Raw genomic sequence first — 21,281 nt, 5'->3', positions numbered from 1 at the left:
TCCATCTTTAACTGGATTTGTTGCAGTAGGGTGGCAGAACCCTTTAATCTACTTTAAATGTTCAAACCTAAAGTTATGATAGGGGCTCGCTGTTGGAAAAGCCCATTGGGAAGTTGGACAGATAGAATAAGCCTTCTCACATACACGGTTTTCCAAAGTTATGTCTCTTGAATGAAATCAGTATAACCCAAAGTGTTACTTTCTTGAATTAATGGCTAAAGCTATGGAGTCATGAAACTGCAATCCTATACCTTGGAGTAAGCCCCAGTGAATTCAGTGGGATATACTTCTGATTCTGGGTAGACATTATGGGATTCTGCTGTTAATCACGCATGATTTGTAACTAACAAATGCTTATGTATTTCTGGCTGTTTCTTCTTTGCAGGCTCAGTCCACCTTCGTATCCCAGAATCCTCCCCGGTTGGCACTGCCATTGGAACCATAAAAGCCTCTGATGCAGACATTGGGAGGAACGCAGAACTTGAATACCGCATTATTGATGGTGATGGAAGGGATATGTTTGACATTGTTACACAGAAGGAGACACAGGAAGGAGTTATAACAGTGCGAAAGGTGTGTATTATCTCCATGAATTACTAGGTGCTTTAAAATAATCAGCTTTGAAATTACATTTCATATTTTGCAGAGTTGGTACCATTATTAAAAGTTTGTTTAGCTCCGTTTTAGATTCCACAATTATAGCTGTGCAGTTATTTTAAGGTTATCAGATTTTTTTTCCAAAGAATCCGGGGACACTTCTCTTCTGTGGTCTCCTTTGTTGCACAGCCTTCCTCTGGGTCCCAGTCTGCTCTCTTGGAGCGCTAGCTGCCATGGAGTGGGCTCAGGTCAGGCCTGGGCTCAGCCACGTGTCCTTGTCCTCCCGGTGCTCTCATACCTCTCCTCCTCAGCGGTGGTGCCTGCAGCAGCGTGGCAAGGTCGGGGCTCCCTCTTTTTTCTCCTTCCTCTTTCTCTCTCTTCCTTATCCTTCTCCTCTCCCCTTTCTCCCTGCGTCGACTCCAGGGTTTTCCTGGCCCCGGAGCGCTGCTGGGCAGTCGGCTGGGTGGCTGGGCGCTCTCGCTCCTGACTCGATTTGGGTCACGGGGTGTGTGTGTCAGCGTTTCCCCCAGTGGACGCGCCGGGCGTCCCTGGCTCCCTCTTGGCAGTAGCAGCAGAAGCAGCAGTCTCAGCAGCCCGGAGCCAGACTGGTAGTGCAGTTGGCTCTGGCTGGCTTCAGGAGCTGCTTGCTGCTGTGGCGCCTGCCATTTTGCCTCCCCATTTGATGTGTCTTGTGCCGTTGAACCAATCACTCAACATTCATTCCCTACTAATAAATCTGCAACACTTAAAATATAAATCCAGGGACATTAAATGAAATCCGGGGACATTCCAGGGATGGATTTTGTCCGGGGACTGATTTGTGAATCTGGGGACTATCCCCGGGAAACAGGGACATCTGGTAACCGTAAGTTATTTGCCATACCTTTCAATTTAGCAAAGGTTGCTTATTGTAGGAAAAATAATTTAACAGTAATGCATTCAGAGGTGGAAGAGTGGACCCAAATGCAAAGTATTTCATATTTGTATCAAAAGGGGAAAGGCTGTCATCATTAGAGCTGTTGCCATATTTTGCCAAAGCAAAATTCAGAGAAAATTTGAGAGGAAGTGCCTTAGAGATTTGTGGGAAGCCAACAGAGTTTTCATAGTTCCAGAGCAGTTTCTCAAGGGGTTAAGGTCCTGCATAGCCACAACGAATGGGTGTCCACATAGCTATTCTGTGTCTCCCTCTCAGTATCTATTCGGAAGACAGTTTTTGCATTGAGGTGCATTACCTTTGGCAGTTTGAAAACCTGAGAATATATCTGAGACATAATTAGCATGTACAACGTAAAGTTCTCCTTGAGAACAAGGTTAAGATGGAGGGAGGAGAGTCTCAATAATGCGGGAAGGGAGCATTTGTTGCCAACGTAATATAACTTCAGAGTAAATAGAAGATTTAAGCGCCAAGACAGTCTGGCATCCTTCATGAGCACTAATTTAACTTTAAAGATTTGAGGGAAAATAAATTCAAAAATGTCTCCAGAATCCATTTTGGGTCCACCTTTTGATATCTCTCTGTTATATTGTGCATGCTAATGAAGCTTTGCTCCAATGTCAGACAAGCTGCACTTTCTCTCAGCTTGTTCATTCCCTGGAAATCATTAATTAGCTAGCACTTTTCATCTGCAGTCACAGAGAAATCGGAGAATGGAATCTCTTGTCTATCCACCCCCCCCAAAAAAAAGAAGTATTCTAATTATAACTCCAAACTTTTCATCTTCTCACTTTAAAAAGCACTTGCTGACAAAATGTCACATATATTTTGCCAAAATTTCACTGATGTCAGATTCATGAAATGTAATGTAAATGAACCAGGTTATGCACAGATTTTCCATAAGATAACTTAAATTCATATACATATATATATATATATAGAGAGAGAGATTTTCATAAAATTAGCCTTATGGTGGTCACTCGACCAATGTTGTGGACTTTAAAACTGCTTGATATGGTGCTGATGATGAGACCCTGGAAACTGCTAATACTTGAAGATTCACAGCTTGCATATGGACCTGAGAGCTGAAGCAAAGACAGAACAGCCAAGTGAAGTATTTGTTTTTACATCAAATCCTTCTGACAATTTGATGCATAAAGGCATGGATGGGATTGTCTCATTGCATAGTTGCAACCACTCCGTTGTATTTCACTTGCCCACTGAAACCAAGGTCACAAAACAGCAGATATGCTGATAAAACTAGACCAGGTCATTTCACTGAGGACTGTGTTTCTAAAATTATTTGCCAGTGGGCAGGGAGGAACCCTGCACTTTCAAAGCTAGCATATCAAAAGGAAAGCTTGAATCCTTTTCTCTGGAATCAAGTTTTCCAGATGTAATGGGTTTCCAAAAGCATTCAGTCATGTCACCACCTCTGATCTGATGCAATGATGTGTAGATCTGCCTCTTTTCAAATTGCATTTGAGACACTCATTTCAAACTTTCTTGACAAATGGCTGGGAAAAACAGGTCCCTAGGTACTAAACTGGATCATAACATTTTGGCACATGTGCATTCTCCACAGTGTGGGTGCCAGTTCATGGTCTGAACAATTGTGCAGTGTTCCTGCTTTAGCTATGGTAATATTGAGGGCAGGGAGGACATGAGTAGCTGATTCAATGACCAGGCAACTGTTCTAGTGGGGGACATCTTCCCCACAATGCACACTCATCCATTTCCCCATTTGGAAGAAGAGTCTGATTCAGTGCCAAGTTCAGGACTGGCATCATTGGGCAACTACTCAGATCCCAGCAGGAGGCTTACGGCCACATCCCAGAACCCTCTGCTTCTTCTGCGAGCAGTTCCAAAAGCAAGGGAAAGGAATAGCAGTCTCCACTCAAATTGCTTTCTTCTTCTGAGCAGTGATGCGGGTTCTGTCCACAGGGAGATGGCAAGTAAATGGGCAGTGGGGAGGAGAAGGAGGAGGAGGAGAAGGCATATTCACTCTTTCCCAGAATTGCTTTTAGGGTGATGTTGTCGGTACGGTGGTGCTGGGCAGAACAGTGATGCTGCAGAACGGACTGCGAGAGGTGGTGGGTACCACCAAATGGTAGCTTTGCAAAAGGTGCCACTGAAATTTGAGAGCCCAAAGTCTGCCACTGCTTTGCCTAGAGACAAGATGGTGCCCTCTTGCCATTTCATATACAGAAGCACGACAGTGGAAAATCTCTCTCCAATATGTGTGAGCCAACTGGCTAATTAGGACAGGCCTTGCGCATGGACAACTCTGTCATCTGACAGAGGGGAATGGCTCAGGAGGAAGAACCGGGATGTATCTGAGCTGCATGTTTAAATCTGCCTAATGGCTGGGCTAGCCCTACCAGTCTAACCCCAGCGTTCCAGTTCTTCAAGAGAAATCAGTATTCAAGAGAAGCCTTCCAGTGCACATGTGCAATCCTATTCTCAGTTGCATGATCACCCAGTCCTCATTAAATTGACTAAATGTGTGTTTGTGTTTAATAAAATTTGCCCTCCCCATCTAGAGTCACTAGTTGCTATGCATGACTACTTGTCCATGGCAAAAGCAGGATAGAGACCCAACACTTAACCCACTACATCCGGGACTCTAAACTCCCATCCAACCCATGGTCAACAATCAGGTGTATCCCAACATTTTGGGGTGGCACATGTTAGCCACGCCTGTGCGACACCATAAAGCAAGCAATATGTATCTTGGAATATGTCATTATTGTATGTGCTTTGGTACCTGGGATATTGCTGCCATTACATAAATGGCAAATGGTGCTTGCTATGCTATCCCACTTTTCACAATGTGACTTTCTGACACCTAACATATTGTTGTGTCATTGTGTTATTGAGTTTGTTCCATCCCTATGTTGTCTTACAGCCACTGGACTATGAGAATCGAAGGCTATATACTTTGAAAGTAGAGGCAGAGAATCTATATGTCGACCCGCGATTTTATTACCTCGGACCTTTCAAAGATACAACCACTGTGAAAATATCAGTGGAAGATGTGGACGAGCCTCCCATTTTCAGCAGATCCTCTTACCTTTTTGAGATCCATGAAGATATTGAGGTGGGCACAATCATAGGCACTGTGATGGCCCGAGATCCAGATTCTGCTGCAGGTCCTATCAGGTAAAGGCCAGAATCAAAACCCCTAGGCTGATAACATCTCTATATCTAGTTATTTCAGCTGATATTGTTACTCTGACTGGTGAGATGCATAGAAATGTAGGCATGAGGTACTTGACAAAGAAGACTATCTAAGGTATTCTATCCTGGACTGAGTGATACTATAGTCTTGAAGAAGATTGTTTTGATCATGTAGAATGACATTCTCAGAAGCCTATCAGGCCAGAGTATGAAACTTCAAGGCAATGTTGTGACTTTCTGTCTCTCATTTTTGTCATGAAACAGTAGCTCTGTCTCTGCTCTGATACTATTAGGGACAGATACTTACTTTTGTCCAAAAAACCTAGTTTATAGGTATATATCTCACTCTCTACACAAGACAAAACAACATCATGTCATTCCCACCCCCAGAAGCTTATTTTGTAGAGCCAAAATGTTACCCCAAAAAATCTAAACTTGAAACACAGAATTTTGAAATTGACTATGCAACTTTAAATCTAAAATTGACATTCAAATGTTTTGGCAAACATCAAATATGAAATCTCAAAATGGGTGAGTTAGAATGTCCCTTTCGCAGTGGGAGCAAACAATGAAATCTTTCATTATTTCCTATTTTTTACTAATTGGAAAACCATAGTTAACAGTTTCAGGACATGCTAGGTTTTCAACCAAACCACGGTATATTGTCCTGGCTTATAATGAAGCTGTTACCAGGCAACTACAGTTAATGGAAGAGTTGCTGGTTTCTTCATTCCATTCCTCAAGTAAAAACAGGAGCAAAGACCCATAAACACATCTAATCAATTCACTGATATTTCAGCTTATTAAGCAGATATGCGTGTCCAAACTCAACCTATGTCATAGCATATCAATTTTCAAATGCAGTCCAAGAGTTAAGTATAGCATACCATCTACTGCCAAATACTGTTGTAATTATTGAAAACACATCTCAAAATCAATTGTTAGATATCATTTTGCAGCTATTACATATTCAGTGAATGTTCAGAGAACAATGGAGCATTATATGAATATTTGGTTCAGCTCTATGGATTTGTTTTGTTTTCAGAATCATGCTATTTTACTTCTCCTCCTCAACTGTTTATATGTGATATTTATACAACCAAGAAGTAACGAGAACTCTGGTTTGGCTTCTTCGTCAATTTCAGTCATATTTGACAATAGCATAAGCCAAACATGAGCTAAAAAGGAAGGTTAGCTGGCCATGCCAAGACTTGGAGCTCTGTACGGTATTGGCATAAGCTCATCTCTCATCCCGTTCTATACTTTCCATTATATGACAGCTTTATTAATGTCTGTCCATGCAGTTTGGATATTTATTGGAATGGCAATAGGAATTTCAGCAACAGTTAATGAAAGATGTGAATGTACGGCAGAAAAAAATGGGCAAACAAGTACTGGCAAATGTATTCGGCAAGCTTGGATATGGCATCAGAAAACCAGTTAATATTTCTATAGGAATATATTACCTGATGTTTTTCCTAGGAAAAGAAAAGGGAAAAAAAAACCTCTTTCCTCAAATCCAGCTATCCAGAGTCACTATTTAGGAATCCACAAGAAGAAATAATTTCTAAGTTGTGATTCAAGGACCCACCACCCACTTGGGGATAAGAAAGACACATGGACACAGTATATTAGGTTAATGGGCTAAAAAAAGGTCACAACTTTATTGATTACAGCATGTGAGAGGTATTGGCTTAGGCATTGGATAAAATAACAGAGCGTGACTCCACCCCCTCAGGAAGTGGTGAGTCTAACAAGGGTTAACCACCAGTGGGAGGAGCCTGTTGATGCAAATACAACTGAAAGTTCCCCCTGATGTCACCGGGGGTCGTGCCATGGCCCTAGCCACCAGCAAGGGCATCAGACAGGATCTATGACTGCCGGATTCCTTTACCGGAATACCCATAGAGGGGGAGGCGGTGGCCACACCCTGCCCTCCAATACACAAACATATTCCAATGCCTAACCGCCTATACCTAAAAGTTGTGACGATTTGCTACGAGGTAGGCAAAAAACCAAGTGGCTGGTGCCAATTTGCCAGTTCAACCCAGAGGGGACAAAGCAACAGAAACCCACAGAAAATGCAAGGCAACTGCGTGCCCCCCCAAGCCAATCTCCAAACCTCATGGTCTCCAAATCGCCGATGATTCTGCTTCCCTTGAGGCACTCCACTCAGAAATCTGCTGCCAAGACAAAATACTTGAGCCCCTGCTTCCCTGCAGGAATGACTCCTCCTGGCTCTCGCTGCTCGCGCTCCCAAACCAGCCGAAAAACAACAAGCTCCTCCAGAGGTCTTGATCCGATGAAAACCTGCAGTGGAATGAAAAGGAAGTGCTGCCACGGCCACATGTGAGCAGCAAAACCCCACCCCCAAGCCTCCATCTGATTGGTTGGCTGCCTGGGGATGTGGCACGGCAGCCAGGCCAGGCCAGCTGGGCAGGGGCTGGAACGCCCCCTGCCAACGCGGGAAACGGCTCCTGCTCACAACTCCTCCCCTCTGTAAGGAGGAGAGGCTTAATGGCAGGCACCAAGAAACCAAAAGAAAAATCACTGCAGTTTTGAAAGGTGCAGTCTGCCATCTTGATTTAAAATGGCATTCAATTTCCCTCCAAACATAGACAAACACTTGCTCCGTAATCTCTGGAGCTATTGTGCAAAACTTTGTTATGTTATCTTAAGAGCTGTCCAAATGCATAGAGAACAAAGTGAAAAACAACTTTCCAGAATATCATAGCGGGTTACCTGATTTCATGCACATCCAGGACTGTGGTGCAGCAGGACAAATCCTCCAATGGAGGAGGTTGCATGTTGACAGCTTTGCGCTTTTATTATATAGTAAGGTAGGTCTTCGCATCCAAAGAATTTAACAATAATTATTCCCTGCCAACGTACCCCTTACCCCTACCCAACACAATCCGGCCATGCCAAAATAAATAGCTGGTTTGTGAGAAGATAATGAAGAGGAAACATTGACACTGATGTCAGTTGCAATCCATTGTTCAGTATGGCCAAATCACCTGTTTTCTGTGAAATAAGCTGCAGGTGAATAATTAACTAGAACTATTGATAGTAATGGACAGGGGGAAAAAAACTGTCCCTACAATTTTTGCAATTTTCCATGAAATTATCTGGGGTTTGAGGAAGGAGCAGCAGGGTTACATTGTACCATTCTAATTAAATATTTTTGGACCACAGAGATAATAGAGCTAATAAAGGTAAATGACTGTATTTATCTTGTTCAGTTCACAGGGAAAGAAAAGTTACCTTTTTGCTTATTAAAGCACAGTAGTTGGTTCTTACAGTTCTGGCAGAGCTGCCTTTTTACAGAATACAGAAAACACTTGATGCAGCAACACTGTACATATAAAAAAGCAGAGATTAACTATGAATTTTCCTCAGTGATGATTATATATATTTGTGCTAACACAAGTCTTTGGCACACAGGCTTGCACACATCTTTTCTGCCTCGGCAAACGGAGCAATAATTCTTTTTCATACTGACAATGCTGGCGCCTTCTTTGGGTTGCTTTCTTCATGGAAGTGCAACTCTGAGGCATCGATACTCTGAACATTTTGTATGGAACCTTTATTAGAAAGGCCAACATCAAGAATAGAGAAAGACCTCCATCTTAAAAGCACATGCACACTCCAGAACCCAAAGGTGCACAGGCTATATGGAACTGGGTTTCTGTTGTTTAGGGCAAACAGGGATCTGTCACCAAAAGAGAAGAGAATGAAAGGGAGCAAAGATTAAGAAAGCAAATAACATTGAGGAGGAAATTACCATAGTCAGTTCAAGAGATGAGGAGGAAGAGAGAACAAAGACAGACATATCACTGCAGTAGAAGTTGAAGCAGGTTTTATATCACCACCGGTGTGAGCCCAGCATTGCAATTTATGTATCACATGTCAACGAGCTGGATACTTTTTCAGCAAAGGGAACATAGACTCAGTAACATTTCAGAGGCATTTCTGATGGCCGCCTGTGGGGCTGCTCCATTCCTCATGGTTCTTCTTCTTCACGCATGAGAATAGACAAGTGAGAATTGGAAGTGCTTCTGTATCACCAAGTCCATGATCCATCATGCAAAATGGCTTCAGGAACTGTCATGGGGGGGGGGGGTGCAGAGAGATTTTAATGATTTCTTAAGAATCTTGGGAAGAGATAGGTCTGAATAAAATTTGGATCAGGAGCTTCCCAATGGCTCCACGTCTCTAGTGACGCAACATCTGTCTGAACACTGATTTGGAATGGCTGTTTCTTATAGGAAGATGAAAGTGGTGCATGTGCAGTTGGCAAATCTTTCTCTACTTGATCCAATTTAGGTTTTCTTTGGATCGCCACACTGACCTTGACCGAATCTTCAACATACATTCTGGAAATGGATCTATTTATACTTCCAAGATGCTTGACCGAGAAATATCACAGTGGCACAATCTTAGTGTGATAGCAGCTGAAATCAGTAAGCTCATTGCTATTGATGCAAGTGTTTTCTTCATGTTTGCATGAGAAGAGAATATTGTGCAAAATTATTTCTCTTTGGATTTATGTGGAAGACCCAGTACCTCATGCAATGTTAAGCTTCAGCATGTGGGAGCTGATGCAGTCTGCGTTCCTTCATGACACTGGTAGACCCACACTGGAGAAGTCCATGTAGGTAGGCTCTTAGGAGCTTCTCACCATGTCAGAATTGCTTCTGTTTAGGGGAGGGTCAATGCTGGTCTGGGAAGGAGCTATGGTGTAGGCCCCCACCCCATACCAATTGTGTGAGCAGAGTGGCGTGAGAGGAGCATGGATTGCAGCAGATCCCACATCCTACAGATGCTGTCAGAGGGTCCCCTAAGGGTGAGACTCTCCCTCAAAAAGTATGAGTAACACATTAAAGGACCTCCTAGTTTAGTCATCTATAATTCTGTGTGTTGAAGTTGTGGCATCGAAGATTCTGCCTTAGCTGGTAGAAATTCATATAGTGAAACTGCTGGGGGTTTTTTCCGTTTTTGTTCTTAAAGTGCCATGTATCCATGGCCTCCTAGTTTAGTTCTGATAGAAAAGAGAATCTATTTTTTAAAAAGATTACTGATTTCCCCCCTGCTTTCACAGATAACCCCAAAGAGATGACTCGCGTTTCTGTTTACGTTCGGATATTGGATGTGAACGACAACGCACCACAGTTTGCTGTGTTCTATGATACTTTTGTCTGTGAAAATGCGAGAGCAGGCCAAGTAAGTCAATTTATGGAAATGTTTAAAGCTATTTGGTTCTGTTATGGGAACAGGCACCAAGTCATTCATTTACAATAATGTGTCTATTCCTTAAGAGTGAAAGATTGCTTTTGAGAGCAGTTTGGGGAACTTAACATGAAAAGGGGGAAAATGGCTGCCAGCAAATCAGACTCCAGCCTTGTACAGCAATGCTTCCCAGCTACATCAACATGTAAATTACCAAATGACTTTCTTGCAGATCCACAAAAGGAAGCTTTATGCTCCGAAGACATCAAGCTCCTTTCTCCCTCCCCCCACCCCCCAAAAGAAAACAGTTTCTCTTCAGTTGTTTTCTCGGATTTGTCCTTAAAAAAACACCCTCTTAATTGCATTCAGTGCCGCCTTCATGGAGGAAAGTGTTATATGTTACAAACAGTAATTTGTAATCATTTTTTAAGCATCCTTTGCTACATAACTCAATTGCGCTTTGACTTGACATGGATAGTGTTCTAAAGCATCACTGTCAGCCTTCTATTTTTATGCAAATGCCGGTTTTTATCTCAAAAGGCTTTCTGTGGGCAAATCACACAACAGCATAAAAAGTTGTTTGCATCCGAAGGACAAACATTTGCTTTGCTTTGCTTCTTTAGGAGATGCTTTGAACTGTACTCGGATCAGTGTGAAATGACTTTGCCTTCAAGAGCGGCAAAGTACCGGCCATTAGGGCTTCTTGCAACTCACAATTGTGCCTCCTGAGGAGAAAGAAAATGGGAAGAGTGAGAGGACAGGGGCACCTTAACTCTTTCACTTCCTGCTGTTTTTCTGCTCAAATCACTCCTTCCCCCAAACTGCTTTTCCACTTTTGTGGGGGTGATGGAGGGGCACACATCCTCACCTTTAGGGAGGAGGATTTTTTAAAGGGTTTGCCAGAATTGGCAGGGAGAATACTGTGACATTGCTTCTATTACCGTATTTTTCGCCCCATAGGACACACTTTTTCCCCTCCAAAAATGAAGGGGAAATGTGTGTGCGTCCTATGGGGGGAATGCAGGCTTTCACTGAAGAGAGTTGCCTGCATGCCGAAGGCTGGGCGTGCTGAGCCCAGCGCCCCCAGACTTCACGCACCTCTCCACAAGGCGCGGGAGCCCTGCACTGGGCTCCCACTGCTTGCGGAGAGTTGCCTGCATGCCGAAGGCTGGGCGTGCTGAGCCCAGCGCCCCCAGACTTCGCGCACCTCTCCGCAAGGCGCGGGAGCCCTGCACTGGGCTCCCACTGCTTGCGGAGAGTTGCCTGCATGCCGAAGGCTGGGCGTGCTGAGCCCAGCGCCCCCAGACTTCGCGCACCTCTCCGCAAGGCGCGGGAGCCCTGCACTGGGCTCCCACTGCTTGCGGAGAGTTGCCTGCATGACGCAGGCTGGGCGCGCTGAGATCAGCGCGGCCAGACTTCGCGCACCTCTCCGCAAGGCGCGGGAGCCCTGCGCTGGGCTCCCGCTGCTTGCAGAGAGTTGCCTGTTCTGGGGGCTGGGGTCGGGGGAAGCTCAGGCTTCCCCCACCCCAGCCCCGCACCTGGGGGGGAAATAATTTTCCCCCCCTTAATTTCCCCCCAAAAAAACTAGGTGCGCCTTATGGGACGGTGCGTCCTATAGGGCGAAAAATACGGTATGTTTCGTGTCAGAGGGGAGCAGAGGAGTATCTAAGGGAAGATTTTGTGCTCCATCCTTCCACAGGGTTTACTTCTATCGGAGGCTGAGCCAGAATTTTCTACTCAGAAAGAGTGAGGGGGAATTTGACAAACTTCTCCCTCGACTCGCCATTTTCATTTACGCTGGCAGGCACTTTCTGTCAGCAGCTAAGGCATGCACTGTAATATCATCTGAAGGCAGCCCTGTTTAGAGAAGCTTTTAATGTTTAATAGGTTATTGTATTTTAATGTTCTGTTGGAAGCCGCCCAGAGTGGCTGGGGAAACCCAGCCAGATGGGCAGGGTATAAATAAATAAATTATTATTATTATTATTATTATTATTATTATTAGCCGGCCACCCACTCCCCATGAAGACAGAGCAGCAGGCAGGTTGGGGACAGGAAAAAAATGGTCCCACACTCTCTGTCCTCGGGGTGATGTCATGTGACTTTAGCAGCACCCTGAAGCCAGAAAGAGCAACCATCTCCCTTTTTACTCAACCCGGAGTCAGTCCACCAATGAGAAAGCACCCGCTTCAGGTGGTGGAAGCACATGGCATTGTCCCACCTGTGTCACCGCTGGTGCTGCTGGTGGAACACCCACTTCTCACTGGTGAGAAGGAGGCATCCATGTGCACAGTTTTGCTGCTCATCTTTCCCCCTGCCCCTGTGTGAAGAAGACAAGAGGCAATGTTTTGAGGGACGCCTCAACTCTTGCCAAGTTTGGCTAGAGTGGAAACACTCCCCGGCAATGGTGGAAATAGGGGGTGGGGCACAATGGCATGGGGGGGCAGAGAGCAGCACTTTCTCATTTCACCTCAGATGGTGAAAAGGGACACATCGCCCCTGAGTTCACGTGTAGTGAGAACAGACTGCATCCCCGAGCCATCAACATCTCGGGTTGCACCTTGGATTACTTTAGCCCAGCCTTTCTCAACCTGTGGGTCCCCAGATGTTGTTAGACTACAACCCCCATCACCCCCAGCTAGCAAAGCCAGAGCTCAGGGACGATGGGAGTTGCAGTCCAACAACATCTGGGGACCCATAGGTTGAGAACCACTGCTTTAGCCAAACCCCAATATAAGCTCTCAGATATAGGGTGACAAATAGAGTAAGATTTAGATGTATTTACATTACTTCCCATGCCACATTTGAGGTCGTAAGTTTATGCCATGCCTGCTGAATTCGATACACATGACCAGGCTACAAAACAAATTGCAAGTCAAATACCTGTGCAGGGCAGAAAGAAACCTTTTGATTTTTCTGGTTTACAACTAATTTTCAACAGATTTCATATTTTGAACTGAACAAAGGCTAAAGAGTCTGTAAAATTTGACTGTGTCCACAACTGCATTCTTCCCAAATGGATAAATAGGCAAAGACTTTTTAATTTCCTCTTCCATATTGATTTAGTTGGGAGTTATGCATTTATTTATTTTTACTTTTCTATCCTTTCTCACCTCTAAGGAGCACAAAGTGGCACACATGATTCTCCCTCTCTTCATTTTATCTTCACAGCAATCCTATGTGCTAAATTAGGCTGAAAGACAGCTATTGGCCCAATATCACCCATTGAGTTCCATTGCTGGGGTTGCAAAAAGGCCAGAAACTTTTGCTTCTGATTTGAGTTAACCATGGTTTATAATTATGTATGAACCGGAAACTGTGGTTAGCTGAACCTCAAGTATGGTATAGGGGGACAAACCAGAATTGAAAACCAATGTTTAAAGTTGGCTTGTTTCCCTAATTCACAATTAAGATTAATTGCAGTTTGTTTAGGTTCTGACATAACAAAATCATTTGAATAGAACATCCAACCATGGTTTATTATTATGTGACTAAAGCTTGATTTCATTTACTCTCGCTTTCCCTCTCCTTTTTCAATGCAGCCGCAAGGAGGAGAGAGGAAATTTTCATTTTACCGCCATTTAGTGTTACATGTGAAGCCTAAACTGTGATTAATCTCAGCTTATGGCTCGTTGAAACAGGTTGGCTTCATAAATCACAGTTTGAAGTTGGTTTGTTTCAGTAAATCATAGTTAAGATAAATCTGAAGTTGATTTGCATAAAGATGAATCATGGTAGCCCAAGTCCTTCCCTTAGGCATCCCCACTACATTTTCCCATCTGTTTTCTTGTGCAGAGGAGTTGAAAGGCATAACATTGTGGGAGATGGGGCAAGGATAAACTATCCAAACGTGTCTTACGTGTTCCTCCTGCAGGAAGATAGATTAAAGAGTTATTTGCCTATATCTCCTTTTGGAAGAAAGCAGCTCAAATGAATAATAGTGTGTTGGGGGGGGGGGGAGAGACCATAAAGGATATGGGGCAAAAATGCAAAGTTTTCTGAAGCCAGATTTGGCCCCTGGGCCTCCAGTTGCCTACTAAAGCTCTGGGGAATAAAAAAAACCAAGTAAACAATGTAATGTGCATTTGACTTTACTGTGTTGTTTGGGGTGGATAAATGTTACGTACCATGCAAACACAGAAACATATTTTGAAAGTGTCCTTCAAGGCCACTTGTACTTCTCTGAGCACTCAGACAACCTTCTCACAAATGTCAACTTGTTTTTCCTTGCCCTTCTCTGCAGCTAATACAAACCATAAGTGCAGTTGACAAAGATGATCCCCTCGGAGGACAAAAGTTTTTCTTCAGTTTAGCCGCTGTTAATCCAAATTTCACAGTCCAGGACAATGAAGGTATAATGAATAAGACATCTCAGGATGTGAGATGAGTGATTCTTCATGCACATTTCTGGAGTATTCCCATTTTTGTGTAGTTGGGTAACTGGATTCAGAAGCACGGCATAGAAATAAAGACATGCTTCAACTCATTTTCAAAGGATGGATAGGCACTATTCTGGCCCACTGAACCACTGAACAGTGCTCTAGAGCAAAACCTACCCCATCAAGTTGCCGTAGATTAGCTCCAGATAAACTCTTATTTCCCATTCCACAATGATTTTTGTAGTAGCAAAATGGTGGGCTGGTCCACCTACTCAAGCATTTAATTTCCAACAGTGTCCAGCTGGGTGCTTCTGAGACACCCTGGGTTTAAACCACTGAGCCTCTTGGGCTTGCCAATCAGAAGGTCAGTGGTTTGAATTCCCTGCAACGGGTGAGCTCCCATTACTCTGTCCCAGCTCCTGACAACCTAGCAGTTTGAAAGCACTCCAGTGCAAGTGGATAAATACATAGGTACTGCTGCAGTGGGAAGGTAAACGGCATTTCTGTGTGCTCTGGTTTCTGTCATGGTGTTCCGTTGCACCAGAAGCAGTTTAGTCATGCTGGCCACATGACCTGGAAAGCTGCCTGTGGACAAATGCTGGCTTCCCTCAGCCTGAATGCGAGATGAGTGCTACAACTCCATAGTCTCCTTTGACTGTACTTAACAATTCAGGGGTCCTTTACTTTACTTTTTGTTTTCTGAGACACCCACAAGCAGGGTGTGATGGCAGAGTCCTGCCCAGTATGTGATCAGTGAATGTATACTGTTCTTGCTTGCAATTAATCATCATGTACAATAGTCAATGATAGATCCATCCCTGAGCAGCACATCAGCCACCATTTTTTTCAGAGATGAGAGATCCAATAATGGATATCTGTCATCTACCTAGCTTAATCCAGAAAATGTTCAGTTACTAGTATGCACCTTCAATCATTCAGATTGTCTGTGGGGTTAGCTAGACATTTCTTGGGGGTTTCTTTGCATTTTGTCTATGATGCAGCGATTATGGAGTCATATCCCATGTCCCACACCACTCAATTCCTGTTAGGGGACTAAAAAATAACAATTGCTCATTAAGGAAACAAACCGGTTCTTTTGAGTGAAGGGGAAATGGAGGGAAACATTGATGGCCTTGAATATTATTCATGCTAGCTCGCATTATTAATGACAAAGTTGTAGGGTTTTTTATTCTTCATTTAAAACACAATGGCAAGGGGAAATGTCAATAAACATGGAACTGTGGCTTTGGGTCAGAAGGCTGCACACACAAGACAGCTGACTGCTTGCTTCAGGGGAAATATTTAATGGGAAGTCTGTTCAAGTTCTGTTAATGTAACACTGAATGCATAGCTCTGTGGTTTTGTTGTAATGTGTACATTGTTTGTGGCTAACTGGTCTAGATAACACTGCCCGGATTTTGACGAGAAGGAATGGCTTTAGCCGGCACGAAATCAGTACTTACCTTCTGCCAGTGGTGATATCCGACAATGACTACCCCATCCAAAGCAGCACTGGCACACTGACTATTCGGGTGTGCGCCTGCGACAGCCGGGGGAACATGCAGTCTTGCAATGCTGAAGCTTTGCTCCTTCCAGCAGGTCTTAGCACAGGAGCGCTCATTGCCATTCTGCTCTGCATCATTATTCTCCTGGGTAAGTTGCAGGGGAACGCTACTCTTAGGCCCTGCCAAGCTGCATCCTGCAGTCTTTTTTTCTTTTTTTTTTTGCAGCCTTACTTACTTGTCACCACCTTTCAGTAATCAAATTGATACACTGATTGTCCCTGAAATTGGATTAGGGTGCAATATTATCTTATCTGCACAGATGAAGTCGGAACTGCATAACCACTTCAGCACGTTCCAGCTTGCAAGCTGCTGCTCCAGAGATCACCAACCTTTTTGTCGGGTGCATGGGCACATTAGGAAATCTAGGCAACTGCTGTGGGCACCATTTCATAGAAGAAGAAAAACTGGCGCTGCTCAGAACCAGCCCAAACAACAGGCAATACATTTATACAGGGCAAGAAAAGCAAATAAAGCAAATGAATGAATGAAACAGGCAACATCCCCACCACCAAAAAACCCCAACCAAGCAACAACAAAAAGTAAAACTGAAGAACATCCCTATTTAACAAAAAATGAGAGGGTCAAGGGGCCTTGGTGGGCAACAAGGGGCTGACAAGGTGCCCACAGGCATCAAATTTGAGGCATTTTTGTCCCAGGACATTGATAATCAAGGCTACTTACTGAAAAAATAGGAACAACTAAAAAAAACCCAACACAATTGAACATTCATAGAATTAAAACTATATATAGATATAATATATGCACACAGCATTACCTCTCTGGAGAGCTTCACATAGAGTAAAAAGTGTGTCCCTCTTCCAAGATTCACGCATTTATTTCTGAATCATTTGGTGAATCGAGCGCCTCATTTTTTACAAGGGGAACTTTTGCATTAGAGAGTAAAGGAAAGAGCAGACGAGAATAAATGCTGCCATACCTTAAAAAAGAAAAAAGAAAAGAGGAAATTGAATTAAAAGTGTGAATCAGCCTCTACTCTTTGGAGATAACAAGCTCAAGTGGAGTTCTGTTATTCTGTCTCTTTCTTTCTTTAACAAACAAAAAAAAAATCCTAAGTTTCCTACCCCCTCCTTTAAAATAAACTTCCAGGGCCCTTTTCGGCCTAAATTAGGAATACTTTATCCGCGTAAACAAATTGTGCAACGTATGAAGAAATGAATGACTTAAAATAGTCAGCAGCAGATTTCACGGTGAAGCTATGCTGCTTACCTTACCGCTGGCTGCTGGAACCAATTGCAGCACTTTGGGGAGGAGAAATGGTGCCAGTAGAAAGGTGAATGGCTCTGCTGGCAAATTTGCATTGCAAAAACCTTTCTTCCACCCTGGCCCCCTCCTTACCATCCCAGTCCACTGCAGTGACTCAGCCACACAGAGGTCAGGTGCACAACACAGCCCCACCAAGCCACCCTAGCTGAAAATAGTACACTCTTTAATAGGGATTATGGGGTCAATTAAACTTTTTTTTTTAACTGTGGATTTCCAATTAGCTTTGCTGTCACTTCTTTCCTCAAAAGAAGGCATAGTTCCTGCTTCAGCAAGCAGATCTGAGGGAAACGAGATGGGATATGTCAAAGAACAGCTGTCAAGTTTGAAATGACAATTAGCAGCTACTTTTCGAAGCAAAAGAACAAAGGAAGCATTAGTTAAGCGTTGCACTTTACAGTCTATAGCACTAAAAAAGAAGAAGGCTATTTTGGGCAGACTGTTTTCAGTATTTGGTTAAAGTGCACTTGCCGTAGGTTCTGGGCAGACAAAAGGAAATTCTTTCACATAATGCATAAGTAATTTAAGGAATTCACGACCAAAATATGCAGTGATGGCATACAGATGATTTTTTTTTTAAAAAAAAGTTTAGTCTTATTCAAGGGGGATAGAACTCTCAACAGCTGTTAGGATAGCTAAGAGAAACATCCACGTTCAGAATAAATACCTTGTTATAGGCCACCTCAGTCTCTCCCGAGCAGAAGCCATATTTTAGGGGGCTTGGCACTTAACCTGGGTTTGTGTTTCTTGGGAATGAGGCACAGAGGAGACTGCCGTGTCTTTATGAAATATGGTTTATTTTTGCACATATTTACAACCTGAGATTTGGTGGAGGGCTTGGAGAACATGACACCCCAAGAGTGCCTCTCGTTGTTCCTCTCATAGCTTCAGCAAACTTGATTCGAAACACCCTCTGTTACCCCTGGTATCTTCACCCTCTCAGTTCTTCTGTTACTGTCCACTTCTCAGCTGGGAAGAAGGATGGCATCTACACAGTCAATTGTTCTTAATGGCCCGGTGCTTAGCTGCCTTTGGGTTCTTAATGGCATCACTGTCAGCAATCTTCTGAACAGAAGAATTGGTTCAACCTGCGTTTTTCATTGGCCTGGCATCTTCCCTTCATAATCTAAATATTTGCCAAATTCTACCCTTCATTAAATTTAGGGGAGTCTTGTGCCCTTGCAAATGCATAACAACATCTTCATTGCTAGAGCAATAAATAATAAATAACGAAACCTCACACCCTTCCTGTGAGTTTCCAGAAGTATTGCGGTAAAAAACAAAACAGATTGACCTTCTTGGTTTGATTCAGCCAAGGAATTTCATATGTTCTCATTTCATCTATTCTGGACGTCAAGGGTCAGGATTACAAATCCCCCACGATGTTTCTTGGTAGAATCTAGCAATGGTTGCACATAGATTAATATTGTTATAGATTTAAGGAGGTAATGCCCCCAAACCCCATACATGCCAGGGTTTCAATTAATTGGGATATGGATTAAAGTGCAGAACTGTGCCAGATAGGGAATTCCTGGGCTGGCTTAGGCAAACTTGCCTGGCTGGCTGGCTGGCTGGCTGGCTGGCTGAAGAGCAAACTTGATAACATGACAAAAGGTGTTGATGGCCCACTGGGGAGTGAGATGTTACCAAGGGGGTGGGGTGTATGTTTGAGGGGACAGGAAAAGGGTTTCTGGGAAGAAGAAGCAGGAAGAAGAGTTGAAATCCATCTTTGGAGGAGGCTGCTTGCCCTGCTGCCTCTTGAAATGACCATGTCATGAGATCTGGACTCCCTCCATGAAGACTGAGGGTGTAAATAGGCAAATAAACTGTATTTCTTAAAGGCATGGCAGTCTCTGCTGCACATTCAATTCTCCAAAGAAGGACAGACCTTTGGCGAGTGCATGGCTGGGCTCTTGCCGCCGCTTGGCAGAGAGAGGGGCAGGCACATGACTTTTGAAACAATATGGTCCAATATTCATATATTTGGTATAAAAACACACAACAACAGTGTGCTGATTTGATACAGGATGCCAAATATATCATACAGTGGTACCTTGGTTTTCGAACGTCTCAGTTGACGAACATTTCAGTTTTTGAACACCGTAAACCCGGAAGTAAATGCTTCGGTTTTCGAACACGCCTTGGAAGTTGAATATGCCACGTGGCTTCCGCTGAGTGCAAGATCCTGAGGCCTAGCTGTCGGCTATTGAGTTTTCAGTTTTTGAACGTTTCAGAACTTGAATGGTGTTCTGGAATGGATTACGTTTGAAAACCGAGGTACCACTGTATTACCAAATAGAGCATGGCTGAAGTCTTGCACTGAGCTGGTAAAAAATAGTAATAATAATAATAACAAAGATGGACACGACAGACATGTTTGTTAGTATCGCAAACTGCAATTCCTTCTTAATGGTGTTCTTTCTTTTTTCCAAGTTATAGTGGTGTTGTTTGCGGCTCTAAAGAGGCAGCGAAAGAAAGAGCCTCTGATCTTGTCTAAGGAAGATATCAGAGACAACATTGTGAGTTATAATGATGAAGGTGGTGGAGAAGAAGACACACAGGCTTTTGATATTGGCACACTGAGGAATCCTGCGGCTATCGAAGATAAGAAGCTACGCCGAGATATCATCCCGGAAACATTATTTATACCACGGAGGACTCCTTCTGCCCCAGATAACACGGATGTCCGGGATTTCATTAACCAAAGGTTGAAAGAGCATGATAATGACCCCTCTGCGCCACCGTACGATTCCCTGGCAACTTACGCCTATGAAGGAAATGATTCTATAGCTGAATCCTTGAGTTCTTTAGAGTCTGGCACTACTGAGGGAGACCAAAACTATGATTACCTCAAGGAATGGGGGCCTCGGTTTAATAAGCTTGCTGAGATGTATGGTGGAGGCGAAAGCGATAAAGACACTTCCTAACCGACCGTAGGATATACAGTTTTTGTTCATTTGAGAGGAAGTAACTTTACAGACACCTTCTCCACGTGACAATATTTGATGTTCAGGAACGTTTTCCTGCCACTCAGCACAATGGGTTTTTTTCCTTTCCTTTCTTTCTCGTTTCGTTTCGAATTTGCTCATTAATGTCCTTTATTCTTTCTCGTAGAATGTCACATGGAATATATACAGCATTTTATTTAACCCCTTTCCAAAAGCCAAAGCTATTGAAATTCAGTGTGGTCCAATTTATGAAATAAAGGATACACTACCTTTGTGCAGGTTTATAATCTCCCAAGCAACCATAGATTTGAGTTGCTTTCGTTAAATACATGTTCTACACTTGCAAATACAGCTTTTTTAAAAGACCCAGACCGTGATCCACAGAGGGTCATGAATGCACGTTCCACATGCACTCCTATGTTTTTCCTTAGAATTATATTTCTTTTTCAGGAACTGCCCACACAAGACCCCTGGAGAGCTTTCCAAAATCTTGCATAGAGAGCATTCTCCCCAGAATCGACATGCCTAGAAAACAAGGGGCTTCTTTTTCTGTTACAAAAAATTACTCTTCTGAATAATAGCCCAGTGTGCAAAACCCATCAGATTTTCCAATAAATTCTTTGAATTTTGCTATAGGTGAAATTTCAGTGGCACTTCTAGTTTGTGGGTTCTGTTTGTGCAATTTCTGAAAAAGGAAGTGAAAAACAATTAAAATGAATGCACAGAACCTCTGTGCACTTCTTTTTAGAGATTGTGGCCCTGGAAGAAGAAGAAAACATATGTCCCTATTCTGTACATTACAAATTTCCCTGAAAATATACACGTGGTGTTAATGTGATATGCAGCTGGTTTAAAAAAAAAACAAAAAAACTTTGTGCAACTTCATTTCATCAGATTCTATCTGCCAATGTTTTATATTTATATTTTTGTATTTATTTTTAAGAAATAAACCAGTTTTATAACGATATTGTTGCCTGCCTGATTTATAAAGAACATGGCCTTTTATCAGTTTAGAGGGTTGTGCTTTTATACACATTTATTTTGTTATTTCTGGACCACTTGTCCTTCCAAGGAGCTTGCAAATATTTAAATACAATATAATCCAAGCATAAAATCATAGTGCAAAACAGAACTCATCTAATAGCAGCTGCAATTAGGTCACATAAGC

The 21,281-nt window shown here is 43.2% G+C and overlaps 1 protein-coding gene across 14 annotated transcripts in view; it reads left to right on the top strand.

The window, feature by feature from the left end:
- CDH10 (cadherin 10) overlaps positions 1-21,078 on the top strand; it is a 189,022-nt gene extending 167,944 nt beyond the window's left edge. For 12 of the 14 annotated variants that reach the window (XM_083623839.1, XM_083623850.1, XM_083623840.1 and 9 more), the window contains 7 exons: positions 386-573; positions 4,440-4,693; positions 9,038-9,174; positions 9,813-9,934; positions 14,184-14,292; positions 15,721-15,972; positions 19,599-21,078. In XM_083623839.1, the coding sequence (XP_083479965.1) occupies positions 386-573; positions 4,440-4,693; positions 9,038-9,174; positions 9,813-9,934; positions 14,184-14,292; positions 15,721-15,972; positions 19,599-20,092 (1,556 nt within the window). In that variant the 3' untranslated portion in view covers positions 20,093-21,078. Of the gene's footprint in view, positions 1-385; positions 574-4,439; positions 4,694-9,037; positions 9,175-9,812; positions 9,935-14,183; positions 14,372-14,403; positions 15,364-15,720; positions 15,973-19,598 lie in introns of those variants that run through there. The other 2 variants (XM_083623848.1, XM_083623843.1) reach the window with 2 other exon arrangements.
- The last annotated feature ends 203 nt before the right edge of the window (positions 21,079-21,281 follow it).

This window comes from Podarcis filfolensis (genome assembly GCF_964270895.1).
Source record: "Podarcis filfolensis genome assembly, chromosome: 7".
NCBI lineage: Eukaryota > Metazoa > Chordata > Lepidosauria > Squamata > Lacertidae > Podarcis > Podarcis filfolensis.
This window is presented reverse-complemented; position numbering and strand designations above follow the sequence as displayed.